The sequence below is a fragment of the Sorex araneus genome, chromosome 5, assembly GCF_027595985.1.
Source record: "Sorex araneus isolate mSorAra2 chromosome 5, mSorAra2.pri, whole genome shotgun sequence".
Lineage (NCBI taxonomy): Eukaryota > Metazoa > Chordata > Mammalia > Eulipotyphla > Soricidae > Sorex > Sorex araneus.
In genome coordinates this window covers 207873304-207888772 of record NC_073306.1, presented here as the reverse complement: position 1 = coordinate 207888772, position 15469 = coordinate 207873304, and the positions used below count along the sequence as shown (strand labels likewise).

The 15469-nt window shown below is 41.0% G+C and overlaps 1 protein-coding gene across 7 annotated transcripts in view; it reads left to right on the top strand.

The window, feature by feature from the left end:
* The window catches only part of MAPK10 (mitogen-activated protein kinase 10), a 275595-nt gene extending 260126 nt beyond the window's left edge, over positions 1 to 15469 (top strand). For 6 of the 7 annotated variants that reach the window (XM_055139497.1, XM_055139494.1, XM_055139496.1 and 3 more), the window contains one exon: positions 10438 to 15469. In XM_055139497.1, coding sequence (XP_054995472.1) covers positions 10438 to 10580 — 143 coding nt within the window. In that variant the 3' untranslated portion in view covers positions 10581 to 15469. Of the gene's footprint in view, positions 1 to 10432 lie in introns of all 7 variants that reach the window. The other variant, XM_055139498.1, reaches the window with a different exon arrangement.

Genomic DNA, 15469 nt, shown 5'->3' with positions numbered 1-15469 from the left:
AAAATATTCTCACACACTCCCAGACTCTCCATGATGCTTTCCTCTATACCTCCTCCCCTCAGGCCCAAACAGATGGCCACAAGGGTCTATAAAACCCACAATTACTTCCTGGCACTTTCATATTTGTCAAAAACATCTTGTCCTCAGATTACACTTTGCAGAACCAATGAGCTTAGGGAAGACAAAATGGGACTGGGGTAATCGAGTAAGTTCAGCTCATCTTGGGAAATATGGGATGACGGACTGGCCCACAGAGAAAGGGTTAAAGATTTGAGAAAGAAACAAGGTTTGCCTGACAGCATTGCCTCAATTATTTGATCATTAAAACCCAAATTCTTTGTTTCTTGAGTGAAGCAAGTTAGTGAACAAAACTTACTTAGAAAGATGGGAGGTGGAGGGGGAGAGGAAGAGAAAGGGATACCTGTTCAAGGAATGTGAAAGAATGAGTTTGAAAGAACAAACAAGCAAAGAAGCACACAAACAAGCAAGCGAAATGCGTGTTCCAGGGAGAACACCAGAAATCCAAAATTCTTCATGCAAAGCAAAAGTTAGTACACATGGAATCTTGTTTAAGTGATCAATGAGGGCAATAGGATGACAAAGGTCCTTTGATGAAGATGTAAGAAGTGAGTGAAAGGAGAGGAGCTCAAACCCAGAGGGGGTTAGAGAGTTTACCAGGAGAGTGAGTCAGCTGAGATGAGGACAAAGCCCAGCTGTTAAAAAAACAGTCAGCTTGAAAGTAGATAAAGGACCAAACACGATGGCCTCTTAGAGTCTGTATTGTAAGCCATGATGCCCAAAGTAGAGAGAGAGGAAGAAGGAAATTGTCTGCCATAGAGGCAGGGGGTGGGGAGGGGTGGAGGTGGTAGGAGGGATACTGGGGACATTGGTGGTGGGAAGTGTGCACTGGTCCAATCATTGTAGGACTGAAACTCGATCATGAAAGCTTTGTAACTGTCTCTCATGCTGGTTCCATTAAAAATAAAAATTCAGCGGGAGACCACTGAACCCAGAGGAGACCCCCAGAAAAAGAGCCTAAGGAAAGTTTCTACTGTGTTCCTGGGCTGTGTGGGGGTCGTTTCTGCTTCCCAGCGGTGAGCTCACGGTGGGCAGTGGATGCGCGGGAGACGTGCAGGGTTGTGGAAAGGGAGCGAGTCGTATGTCACATGTCTGAGCCAGTCAGCAGGAGGAAGTGAGGTGTCTATAGCGTAATTGGAGTCCATCCTGGGAAGAGTGTGGCGGGGCCAGTTTCAGGAACAGAGCAGCAGAGTCGCAGGACAATGGAGCCTGGAGAATCTCTGGGCGCCCCTGATTGATTGTGTTAGCAGGGAGGGTCGGCCTGGCTGGAGTTTCAGACATGGGAATTAAATTCAGCATGTTTCCAGGGGCTTATCCTAGACCCAGCAGAGCCTGGCAAGCTCCCCGTATCCATTCGATATGCCAAAGACAGTAACAACAAGTCTCACAATGGAGACATTACTGGTGCCTGCTTGAGCAAATCAATGAACAACAAGACAGTGCTACAGTGCTATGCTAGACCACGCCACTGAGGATCTCTATATAGTCTGTGTGGAAAACACAAGGGGGGGGGCGGGGAAGAACACTACAGACATTCAGTTTACAGGTGTCTGCTGTCAGCTGACTGTTCTGTAACAGGCTGACTTTGCCCTTCTGGGCAGGCAAACTTCCCTGGTAAATTCCTTCCGCACCCCTCTGGGCTTGAGTTTCTCTCCCTTCACTCACGTCTTAGAGCTAAATTAAACTACCTTTGTCATTCTTCTATTTCGCTCTTAAAAGCAACCAGCCCTATTTTTGTTATTAGTGATTTTTCTTACCAGGAAAAAAAATGAAACAAAAACCGAAGTGAAAGAGATAGTAAAAAGGGAAGATGCTTGCCTTGTGTGAAGTCAAGTGCCAATATGAGTTATCCATGAGCACAGAACCAGGAGTAAACCCCAAGCCCTATCCCCTTCCAAACAAAAGAAAAGGAAAATAAGTTTTATTTTTTTTAAATTTAATGATACAGTTACAGACTGACAAACTTTCATGATTGCGTTTCAGTCATACAATGATCGAGTACCCTCCCTCCACCAGTGCCCATTCTCCACCATCAATGTTCCCAGTATCCTTAACACCACTCCCCATCCCTCCCCACCCCTGCCTCCATAACAGGCACATTCCCCTTTACTCTCTCTCTCCCCTTTTGGGTGTTACGGTTTGCAGTACTCAGTGGCCATCATGTTTGGTCCATAGTCTACTTTCAGCACACATCTCCCACCCCGAGCGATCCCTCCAACCATCATTTGCTTATTGGTCCCTTCTCCAACCCAACTGCCCTCTCCCCCAGCACATGAGATTGGCTTCCAAGCCATGGAGTGATCCTCCTGACCCTTATCTCTACTATCAACAAGCTTTATTTCTTAGTGCTATATGAGTTTACAGAGTCATAATATAGCTGGGCCCTAATCAACTGAAAATAATAAGTCAAGGCATGCTATATTCAACAAAATAGTCAAACATCCTCAGGAGAACTTCATAGAAAAGAATATAACACACAACTCAAATGTGGAATTAGTATTTTTCCCTAATCCCATGTTTGGTTAATTTTCCTGAATTTAAGTGTTCAAAGTTACTGAAAGTTACAGTAGATGCATGCCATGAGTATGTGGACTAAAATGTTGATCAAGAAAATTCTTAGTTTCATTTTTTTTTCTAATTAACTGAAGCATTTTTCAAAGTGCCTATCGAGCACATACAATGTGGAAGGCCCTGCTATTGCCCTCATTGATCACTTAAACAAGATTTCATGTGTACTAACTAATGGCACAACTGCCGGCTTCTCGTGACCTGTGAACTCCAGGGGATTCATAACATTATTCAAGTAATTAATTCATGGAGATTAATTTCCATTTCAAGAACAGAATAATTCATGTTAGCAATATACATAGTGGGGACCCAGTATTTGCATGGAAATAGAGAAAAATGTTGTTCAAGTTTGCAAGAAATTCATATAAGATAAATAAAACCACAGACTAGTTTACATAGTTAGTTGCTATTTCCAGACAGTCTGGACAATAAATGGATGCCACTGAATTAGTTAATAGTGAACATAACTTCACCCTAGAGAAACTAGAATATTAGGCAAGGGAATAAGATTGCTTCCAGTCCATATTTGATTTGTTCAAAATCAAATGCATCTGCTTTACTTGGATTCACCCATACCTGCAGTACATTGTTCTCTCAATTTTCTATTTCATTAGTGGAGACTCTATTTTTTCAGCCCCCCAGTCTGAAAACCCTGATGTTTTACTTCGATTATCGTTGTTGTCACTTTCTACAACCTAAATTTTTTGCAGGTTAGATGCCCCCCTCTTTGCCATTAAGACCACCATGACAGAGGTTTTCCTGACATAATTTCCCTGACCTCGCATGCTAACTTGATCTCGAAGCCATAGGTTTGGTCAAGAATACCACTAATCAGTGCTCATCAATAGCTTTGCATAGCTTCTAATTTCAGTTTAGCATCCTTATAACATGGACATCCCGTAACGCACCCCTGACTTCTTTCACCTGCATCTGTCTTGGGGTCTGTCCTGGGATCCTTAGATTAGAACATTCTTACTTATTTCACTCCTTTTGGAATCTAAGTATTCTATTATCAAATACCATTTTATCCCCAAATAGTTTCATATTATCCAAAAACTGGAGTATTTTGGCTAAGTATGAGTCCTACTGGTACCTGTATTTTAAATATAGACCTCATGTCTTACTGGATATTTTTGATTGAGAAAACAATGCATTTTTTTAACTAAACAGCACCTTGATATTAGTAACTGGACAAATATTCATTCTCATGAAAATCTGATATGTAATTTATAATTAATTTATAATTTATAATAAACTATATCATTTTTTGTTAACATTCACCTCTTATAATGTCTCAAACCTCTTATAATATCTCAAATTATAACCTCTTATAATGTCTCAAATAGTTGTTTAATCAAAGTGATTTGGGATTCAATATTCCACTATATAAATTTCTTTGCTTATTTATTGAGCCAGGTTTTAAAACCTATACCTTGCAAAACACGTGCTCTACCACTAAACTATATATCTGGCAGTATTACATAAGAAAATATTCCTGGCTTACTATTTATAAATAATACCCCTGTTATATAACATATTTCTGTGTGTGTGTGTGTGTGTGTGTGTGTGTGTGTTATAGAGGTATAGGGCAGCTATAGTTTGCTCAAAGAGTCTACATCTCTTGCATTGGTGACTTGAAACCTGCTATGAAAATCGAATGACTAAAAATCAGGACATTTTTTTCCTTTAGAGAGTCAATTATTAAATTTTAAGCACATCACTATGCATGTATGTATGTGTGCATTTGTACATGTGCACATATGTAAACAATGAATTATACTGAAAAGAAAAAATTAGAAAATTCTGAAAAGCCTTTTTTAATGTTCACCTTTTCTCATTAACTTACATGTTTCACCTTGTAAATAGCTAGGACTAAGTAATATTACATTGCAGGCTCCCTTAATATTACTTCATAACAATAGTGAACGCTTAAGTGTAAAGGAAAGAAGTTAATGTAATTTCTCAGTAAGGAACTAATTCTAATATTCAAATTTGTGTTTCAATGATACTTTTAAAATGTAAATAAGAAGTTAAATGTGTGCTTGTAAATTTGTAGGTAGGTCTGAAATTTTCTGATAGAACTGTTGTGTATCAATAAAAAATAAATCTAAACTTCAGATACATTTCTCAAGCAGTATCCTGCTGTCTGATTTCACTTGCACAGTGATTTATTTGCAGGCATAGCAAGGCTACTTGCTTTCTGAATTGATTTTAAAGTCTGCTGTGAGAAAGGAAGCCCATGAATAGAAATTAATTTTCTTCCAATCACATTTGTTACTGAATGTTGGAGCCAGAACATGTGGAGGAGGCCATCTAATCTAAAACCCTGTCTGTACATAACCCCTTTCCACCTGAGAAGTAAAACTCCTTTTAGTAACCTGAACTCTGCAAAAGAAGAATTAGCATCAAAATGAACAGAGATTTTTTTTTTTTCAGAATCTCCAAGGAGGAGATCAAACTCCCCCAGGTGATTTTAACGCTTACTTCCTCCCCATCCTTGGAAGTGTGACCTTCCCAATTAGTCACTGAGCTCATTCAATGATTTTATTGATTGTTCAATTAATAACCATGGGCTCAGCCCGGTTTGATACTCAAAACACTGTGGAAAGGAAATGTATCAGTCACATATTTTCTTTGTAGCGTTTTTTCTCATTTCGACTTCCAGTATTTATTTTTGGTATGAAGGAGGTGGGCAAATAAATTAACTTTCTTTAAAACAATACAACAGCATTGTCCTATGAAATGATGAATACCGATTATCTAATTTAAGCTTTTACCTGAGAAGTTTTCTTTAACTAGTCTAAGTTGTTTTCTTGAAACCAAACTTTTTTCAGACAAAGTTGAAAATAGCTAGTATCCCTTATTATATATAACTCTTACTTTTTCCTCTTCGTTTTAATGACATTTGTATTGCCAAAAAAATTGTGAAGCTTTCTTTATAACACAAAAGTTTGGGTTTTTTTCTTTTTTCTTTTTTTCTTTTAATGCTAGTATCTACAATTTTCTCTAAAAGAGTAAAGAAAGAAGTATTTATTGTATTTTTATGATATCTTTGGTCATTGTAGGTCAAAGATTTATGTGACCTGAAGAGAAACTGGAGTTATCCTTGGTCATTATAATCAGATCCAATCAAATTCCGTTCTCTTTCGAAGATTGTTCTTATCTTTTTGACAGTAAAGTAACAACTTGAACCCAAAGCACCTGTTTTGACTCTTCTTTTTGTTTGTGTGGTTTACAAAACTTATTTACTGCCAGCATGAAAACAGACTTAAAAGGGCGATCTAATAAATCTGGAAGTGGTCGAATCAAAAAAGCACTTATTAGAGAGCAACAGAAGTCATGCAGAGTTATTTCCCATGTACCATTGAAGAACTGTCTTTTGTTTAACCTCATTAAAAAAAAAAGACTAGAGCATTTGGCAGTTCTTTGTGGGACATCATTGATGCAGTGTTGGGAGATGTTGTTCGTAAGTTACTCTTAGAAAACCTAGCTACTGGGGAAACAGGAAGAGGAGAGAGGAGGTCTGGAGAAAATATTATAGGGGCAAGGCCCAGCGTGGCGTTAGGTAAGATATCCATTTATCTAAAGCTCTAGAGCCAGAAACTCCTATAGGCATGGGACCCAAACCACAATAATTAAACTTAAAAATGTGTGCGTTAAAGAAACAGATTGAGGTGTGAAGGGATTCTGGAGTCATTGGTGGAGGCATGAAATTGGAATGCTGGGTGAAAGATAAAACACTGTCAATAACTCTGTAAATCTTTCCAAAGGAAGCTGTGGAAAAGAAACCTTCTGGGAATGAATTTATGCTGTGAAAAAAATTAAACATTTAATTGTGTAAGCCTAAAAGTACAGTTAATAAAATTTCTAAATTTTGAATAGTTGAATAGTAATTATAATTGGCTTCTTTCATCTATCAAATAAACGGCAGGGTTATTCTAATATAAAATTTTGGGATTATGGAATTAGCTGATAAACAAATAGAGAAGGGAAACTATACAGAGTGATTTCTGTTAATTAGAAAATAAGGGAGCCCCCAGACCAGGCCTGACAGTACATCAGGAAGCCCAGTTCAGTCCCCGGTACCCCAGATGGTTCCCTGAGCCCCGCCAGGACTGACCCCTGAATACAGATCCAGAAGAAAGCCCAGAGCATGGGGCTTGGTGCTGCCCCCCAAATAAAAACAATTGAACCCTTCCACGCATTTACAGAAAAGGGAAATTTGCTTTCCCATGAAGAACCTACAGAAAAGCAGACAAAGATATTCAGTTTCTTTTTTTTTTTAATTAAATGCTTACTTTGTGCTCAGTAGCAGAGATTGTGGAACATAAGAAAAATAATGAAAGAAGTAAAATAAAAGAAGAAACAATAATTGCATAACAACAGGCTAAGCCTCATGATATTCTGAAAGCATGCTGGAAGTGTGTGTGTGGGACTGCTACTTCTATAAGCATGACCTACAGCATGATCCCTGTTTAGGAAGAGTTTATTAAATGCTGCCTTCAGTATTATTTACTGATGAAAACTGTTGGTCTGGGGAAATTTGACTATTCTTTTCTAAAGTTTTTTATTTTAATGGAGACGAAAGCCACAACTGTTGATACAGCTCTAGAGTTCAGATAACAAAGCTCCAATATTAAAATCAATAAGAATAAAAATCAGTTTGTTATGTGGAAGTTGTTAGATCTCATCACAGGGATGTTAAGTCCTGGCCTAAGAATTTACTAAACACTGCTGCTAGTTGAGTCTTCGGTGTTACTGTTATTCGGTTGAGTTTGCTTGGCGTCTACGTGACTTTCACTCCTAGTTTGGTGTGCTCCCATTGGAATTTCAGTAGCAGGGAATTAGGAGGAATCCTGAGGTCCAGGATCGACGGTCTGGGCCAGTGAGTTGCAATGGCAGCGGGTGTAGGAGGTGGGCATGGCCGCCGGGCTCCTGAAAGTACAGGGGTAAGGGTGAGTGTCCCAGCCTGTCTCTGGGGACACAGCACAGTTCTCAGTCTGGGCACGGGATGCCTGAAATTCTTCGCAGATTGGCATCTCTGCAGAGAATCCTAGTGAAGAATAGCTGAGCCCTTGGGGTATGGCTGTGGCTGTCGGGGCATCCACGGGGCAGGTACTCTGCCCACTTGCCTCCCAAGGGTGCCCCAGAGTTTTCAGCTATGTGGGTTGGTGTTTCCGTGATTTTCAGTTGCTAGGCTCACAACAACAATTTAATTTAATCGAGATTTCATCGAGAATTCGTAGAGGAAGGCCTGTGGGTGAGTCAACAGGCGTTGGCTGTTAGAAGTCAGAAATCTTTGTATAATTCCTCCAGCCATTACTGTGGTGGCTTTGTGTTTACTTATATTGACCAAGCTGAGTGTCTGCAAGCAATTCTTACTTCTGCTAGGAGTTATTTCATGCTTGCTTAAATTAGCTTAAACTGTGACAATTGAATATAATCAGCTTTAATCAGGGAAGGATAAAATGTTTATCTCAGAGAAGACCAGGATTGTTATTCAGAGTTACTTTAAAATAACTTTGAATTTGGATTTTGCCAAAACTTTTATTTTAAATATTTACTCATACATTTATTTGCTCTGGAGACCACATCAGGATTTACTCCTGGCTCTGAGCTCAGGGATCATTCCTGGAAAGACTCTGGAGGCCATATACGTTGCCGGGATTGAACATGGACCCACTGCAGCCCAGGCAGGCACCGTATCCTCTCTAGGTCTCTGTAGCCATGTTGCCAAACTTGTAAACTGCTTGTTTTTGCCATAATTTAAGCAAATTTTGCCAGATTTATTAGAATTTTGTGTCTATTTTTAATTTCTGCCCTTTTTATAAGAATGTGGAAAAGCTGAAAAGAATTCCATGATGTCCACCATAGTAATGGTAAATTACTAGAGACCAAAGTTTATGAAAGGAATGAGGCCATTGTTCTAATTTAATCCAGAATCACAGGGAAACACAGAGCTGAACATTTGGACTATGTTAGGCAATCAAAGGCTCTCTGCTAGAGTCCGCAGTCTCCTGGCATCTGTCACAAGAGGAAATGGGCTAGATGTGCACTGGACTTGTGAAGGCTATAATCAAATGAGGTTAGAATGAATTGAAGGCAGAGAACTTTACATGTTGTTCTGATCCATAAGGGTAATTATTAGCAGGAATCTGCTAAAAGAGTTTTTAAAATCCCTTCTAGAGACACCTAAATAATTTGGAAAGTATTGATACATTTTGGTGCTGAAAATTTTCTATAAAAAGTTTCAGGCCTCAAAAGAAATATTTTAACTTGTCACTAGAGAAATTTTCTAACAAGAATACAAGGAAGAGATATTCCAAAATTGTAACAGTTCTTGTCATTGATTTTAAAAAATCCATTCATATCATTGCTTACCCCTGTATTTTCACATTTGCCATATATATTATGTGTTATACTATATATGTATATAATATGTAAATTATTTGGGACTGCACTATATATTGGGCTGCATACCTGGTAATGCTAAGGGGTTATTCCTGGCTCTGCACTAAGGAACCATTCCTGGTAATGCTCAGGAGACCATATGGGATATCTGAACTGGCCATGTGCAAGGCAAGCACCTTACCCGTTGCACTCTCTTCAGCTCCAGAAAAAAAAATATGTGTGTGTGTGTGTATGTGTGTGTGTGTGTGTAGCACTGTCAGACCGTTGTTCATCGATTTGTTCGAGTGGGCACCAGTAACGTCTCCATCGTGAGACTTGTTCTTACTGTTTTTGGCATATTGAATACGGCCCGGTAGCTTGCCAGGTATATTTTATTATGTTCAATTTTAAAAAGTTTTCTGCATTACAGGCATCCAGGCTCATATTTTTATGTTAAAAACTTCTTCTTAGGCTGGATCAATAGCACAGAGGGTAAGGCATTTGCCTTGCACGCGGCTGACCTGAGTTCTATTCCCAGCATCCCATATGGTCCCCCGAGCACTGCCAGGGATAATTCTTGAGTGCAGAGCCAGGAGTAACCCCTGGCATCACTGGGTGTGACCCAGAAAACAAAAAATAAATAACTTCTCTTCTCCCTGTCTAATTTAACCCAGACCTGTGCTCTTTGACCTTTGATCTCATTGTCAGTAGGAAGCCTTTAGGAATTATAACTATTTTGCTTCTCCTAAGGTCCATTTGATTGCAATATTGGGGCTGCCGGGATGAGGAGAATTTATGGGGCGAGGGACTTCTGTGTTGATTCATTTTAAATGATATTTTAATAGATGATATTAAGTCACATAAGTCGGGCTGGAGCTATAGCACAGCGGTTGGGCTTTCGCCTTTCACTCTGCCAACCCGAGTTTGATTCCTCCGCCCCTCTCGGAGAGCCCGGCAAGCTACCGAGAGTATGGAGCCTGCATGGCAGAGCCTGGCAAGCTACCCATGCGTATTGGATATGCCAAAAACAGTAACAATAAGTCTCTCGATGAGAGACGTTACTGATGCCCACTCGAACAAATCGGTGAGCAACGGGATGACCGTGACAGTGACAGTGATATTAAGTCAGCGTCTGAGACGGTTTCTAAGACCAATAGTTGGTTTCTAGGGGAAAGCAGAACTGCCTCTCGGGCTGGGAACGGCTCCTGCAGTCTCTGCGTGGTTCTGCTCTGCTCTGTTCTCCCACGCTGCCTCGTGTTCAGAATCCTCGGGAAGCTGTTCAGGGGAACCACACACCCCTGGCGCCCCGTTACCGCACTTGCCCACGTCCCCAGCCTGGGGGGCTTTGCCTGGCGTCTGGCTCCAGATTTAGTCATGTTGGTCTTCATTTCCTCAGCACAGGTGCAGCCGTGAACAGCAGCGAGAGTCTCCCTCCGTCCTCGTCAGCCAACGACATCTCCTCCATGTCCACTGACCAGACCCTGGCCTCGGACACTGACAGCAGCCTGGAAGCCTCAGCGGGACCCCTGGGTTGTTGCAGGTGACTAGCCGCCTGCCTGCGAAACCCAGCATTCTTCAGGAGATGACATGATGGAACATACACACATGCGCGCACAGACACACACACACACAGACACACACACACACACACACACACACGACACGCACACGACACACATGCGAAGCCAAGAAACATGCAAGGAAGAGAAATTAAGCCCCCAATGAAAAACAAATCTTTCCGCCTGCTTCCTTTCCGAGTTCTGTATCTCCGCTCAGCCAGACGTGTACTTAACTCCTAGTTGCTCTTGCTTTGATCTTCTTCCAACCATGCTTACCACAGAAGGCAAATCCAACCCAATTAGAGAAGCCTACCCCACGAAGTGTAATTCCAATGGCTGCCAAACCAGCGATCTGTAACTGCCCTTCCAAATGGCATGGCAAGGTATGCAACCGGCCCTGGCAGTCAGCATGTGTGTGTCTCTATCTTGCATCTACCTGCTCCTTTCGGCCTAGTCGGATGGATGTAGATACAGATCCGCATGTGTCTGTATTCACACAGCACTAGCTCTTTAGTGACGCTCCTGTCAGTGTCCTCAGGACCCAACAAGACATCGTGCACTGGGGCTCCCACACAGTCCATTCCACGAGATCTATTACTCTGACATCACCCCATCTGTACTATATCGCCAGTATATACGCTGTTTAGTTGACTAATTGATTAAGCTGTATGTCTTATAAGAAATCCTGTAAAAGGGGGGAAATCACCGGGGGGGAGGGGAGTGAGCTCTCTTGGACCCTTGAAGATGTAGTTTCCAAATTCGAAATGATTAAATGGCACCTGAATACCAGTTTGTAGAAGGAACGTATGTGATGCTTATGTCCGGTAGGGTGTGTGTGTGGGGGGGGTCGATTTCCAGGCACTAAACGGTTTGGCCTTTGGAAGGAAGTGGGCAGGAGAGTGGAGGGGCTGTTCTCGGATACTGAGTGAGTGGCTGGAGCAGCTAGAATGAAGGAAGCCCTCCTCGCCCAGCTGTAGGCGCCACTGACATTCAACTGTCAGAGAAGAGTTGGGTGTGAAGTTGCTAAACGTGGTGTTGCGGCTGTGGCGGGTGGTGAGACAGAATCGTTTCTTAAAGCTCCGGTAGATAAACCCCTCCCTGGACCCAACGTGAGTCATCTCTGTGTGCTATTGACAGCGAAGCCAGCCCAACACTAGACCACTTTCAGTTTGTGAGTTGTATTCGCCGTGAATGGCTACTTCTCAGGTTTATATTCTGCCAAAAGTCTGATTAGAGAAGGAAAATTGCTTTCTTCCAGAATTCAAAAATTAAAAAAAAAGATAAAAGCGAAAGAGTCCTCAAAGCACAGTCCCCAGACCTGAACTTTCGAGCACTTTCCGATAGACCTTATGGCTCAGGGGAGGTTCCTGCCTCCTTCATGTACCTGTTCTTCTGCATTTCTTAAATTTCTCATAAACCGAAGCCAATCCCAGAATGGCTGATTCTCTTAGCCTTGCACTGCAGGCCACGTGACATCAACAACTCTGCCCGAGGTTACTGCTGCGAATCGCTTTAGCAATATGAGTTTGTCTCAAAAGCCATGATGCATTGACGTCACTGTTGAGGGAAACGGCCCGGACTTAGTTCACATGGAATGAGCACTGATGGAGGCACAGTGAAAACCTGGTGAGGGATGAGGCACCATCAGGGTGATATCTCAGCAATAATAGTGACTGGATGGAAGCTTCTCTTCCGATTCACTTTGGCGAAGTGGTCGTCACAGCTATTTGCACTCTGATTCTTGGTGCTCACAGACGTGATTCTATTTCACCTAGGGAAGAAGTGAAATATCTGAAATAGATGGTTGGTGATAGGACCGACCAATAGAATTCTTTCAGTGATGGAGCAAACCGGAAAACCGATGCTCTGAAAACTGCCTTAAAGTGAGCACCACAGAAGCTTTGGTCTCTTTCTAAGCAATAGAGCCGTCCCTTTCCTGCGCCAGCAAGGAGGCCTGCTATGGGTGGACTGCTTCACGCAGTGGGATTCCAGAGGAGAAATCCTGTGTTTGAAACGGGGGAAAAAGGCTGAGGAGTAGCTCAGTGCTCCTTGTGCGTCCTTGGAATCCATCCCCACCACAAGAATAAATACATAAGCAAATAGATAAGTAAATAAATAAAATAGGGAGAAAAAAAGTCATGGAGCCTGCTGTCTAGAATAAAAGTGACTCAGTTTCTCTGTATTCCTACCATCGTGTTTGACTAGCATTGCACACAAGTTAAATCTTAATTGTGTGGCTAATATGCTGTCACTTTTTTTCCTACAACACTTCTCCCCCACTTCTTTACCCCACCATTTTTTTTAAGATCTCTTTTTCATAGCCCTTTTTTATTTACTGCTCTCCTTTCTCTGTATTCTTTTCTGGATCTCGTGTGCTTTTCCCACCCTTGACTGTCTAGCACATGGAATTGAGGAGCCAGGGAAATTTCGCCAGTCACAAAATGGCAGCAGGAGGCAGAAAGGAGTCTCTAGCTGGTCCCTCTGCCTAACAGCATCCCTCATAATAGAAGGGGTTATTTTTCCTCTGTTTCTGCTCAGATTAAGTCAGACAAGACCTAGACAGTATCATTCTTCTGCTACTGCCGCTCTCCAAGTATGATCTCACTTACTACATGGCTCTGGGACTTGTTTATCATTAGTCATGATATCCATTATGGATTAGAAAAAAATGAAACAAAGTTCTTAGATATAAATATCATATACAAATAAAGCTAAGAATTTCACTTCTTGTCGGATTGACTCTATGAGGCTATCAAAGCAAGATAGGAGATGGGGCCACAAGCAGAATCGTTATTTCAAAAGTCTTGTTTCTTCATGAACTTCACAGTCTTTGGGCCACGCACGTTATTATGGTATCTTCAGGAGGTGATTGTGTTCTCACCTTTATATATATTTGTATACATATATGTATATGTATGTATATATATATATCAAGTTTGCTTTGAGCCTTCTTTTCTTTGAAAAAATTCTTCTGTTACTTCCAAAGGACTCTTGTTTTTCTGGTAGTGACAAATCACCAGGCTATATCTCTGGTCCTTTCTCTGATTCAGGGTCATTTTGGAATGAGAAGTTGGTACTCTGGGAAGACTAATCTCTGTCATTTCCTTTGGGACAGATGATTTCACAGAGATCCTAAATGAATGTTTCATAGTCATTTATAGGAGGAATACTTGTGTGCCCACAGGCAGTCAACATAAAATTGTTGGGAGAATTTGGTAAGAGCATCACCACTTTGATATTTTTATACGCATTTTGTGGGTCAAGATGTTAATTTTTCAAAGAGAAATATTAGCCTAACTATTGCATTTTTTGTGGAATGAAAATTAACAGTACTCTTGCATCTTCAAGAATCTGATGACTGAGCTTACTAGGAATTACCCATAGGTGGACCAGTGCCCATGCAATTCCCTCCTACTGCAGTCAGCAATTCAATTAAGGCCTAAGAGTTAGAGTTTTGCTCAATCTGTTATCAACAGAAAAATATTCCTGAAGGGTACTGATAGCAAATCAGAAAGTCAGCCTCAACTAATGGAATAGAGAGATTTCAAAAATCTCTTTTTGACCTGTGATAGGGTGGCAGGGGAGCAATAGGCAAAACTGATTTCTAACTTTTACATGCTAAATGTAAATTACACAAAATCCATTTCTACTTAATTGCCTTTCCATATGACAATCTAGGTCTGAAAAGCTCTGTGCTGTGAGAGATGGTTGTCAGGCAGCTTTGATGAACCATTTAGTCCCCTGTAGCTGAGGGAAAGAACTGCACTTTTCCCAGGAATCTGTGATCCCAACTCCTTTGCTTACGTGGAAGAATTGCACTTGTGCTCATAACCCCACGGCACATTTTAACTGTGAAAGTCCAACTGTACCACAGAGCATTTTACTAAGCAAGGACAGTCCTTTCTGTACAAACACTAGACAAATGACAATGTAAATAGTTATATAAGCTATTCTCCATGTTTTTTATATAAGATTTGTTATTTCTTCGACGCACAGCCATTTCACCACCAAAAATAAATAATGCATACTGACCCATTTCCTTGGTCAGCCACGGGAAATGGAAGGCCTCTGTTAATATACAAATTCCTGTATCTCTAACTTTAGATAATGTGGGACCAATGGCCAGTATATTTAAGTGGAAACATTTCCCATCCCCTATCTAGCATTAAACTGTTCAACTTGTCATGCTTATCTTGCAACGACACTTAACTTGCACTTGCCTGTTTCTCTGCATGATCGGCCTCCAAAATCTGTTGCCAATGATGAGAATCGTCCTGTACCAGTATTTATAAAATGGACCGAAAGCACACACACCTTCTCTCACTCTCCACCCTTACAGTTTCGGATCAATTCTGAAGTTGAAATCATGAACATGCAGTTCCTTTGTGAGGTCTGACTGGTGAGAACTGAAAGTTAGCCTGATGAAGCAAATGCAATCTCGCTGATGTTTAATAAGGACGTGCAATTATTTCAACCATTTCTGTATTTTCTCTCCTATTTTTTTGTATCTGCTTTCCCACACCCCTCTTTGCTTTTAAAAATGTCGGAGGAACAAAAGAGAAAATGAGGGGAGAATTCGGGCTCTTTTTTCGTAGGTGAATACTGAGTGAATACATTGTGATTTCTGTTTCTTATGAATTATAAAAAGCCACAGAAAATATGCATCCCTTAACATAAAAGCAAATCCAAATCCAGACTGTGTTGGAAATTGCCTGTTGACTATGGTTGTTGTGTGGTTCGTTGTCTGGGGTTTCATGTCCTGACATAGCTCCAAAGCATTTCACATGATATTATCTTGACATCTGATAAAAGAAACATATAATGTGTGGTCTGATTATGACAGGGGAATAAATAAGGAATGAGGAATAACATGC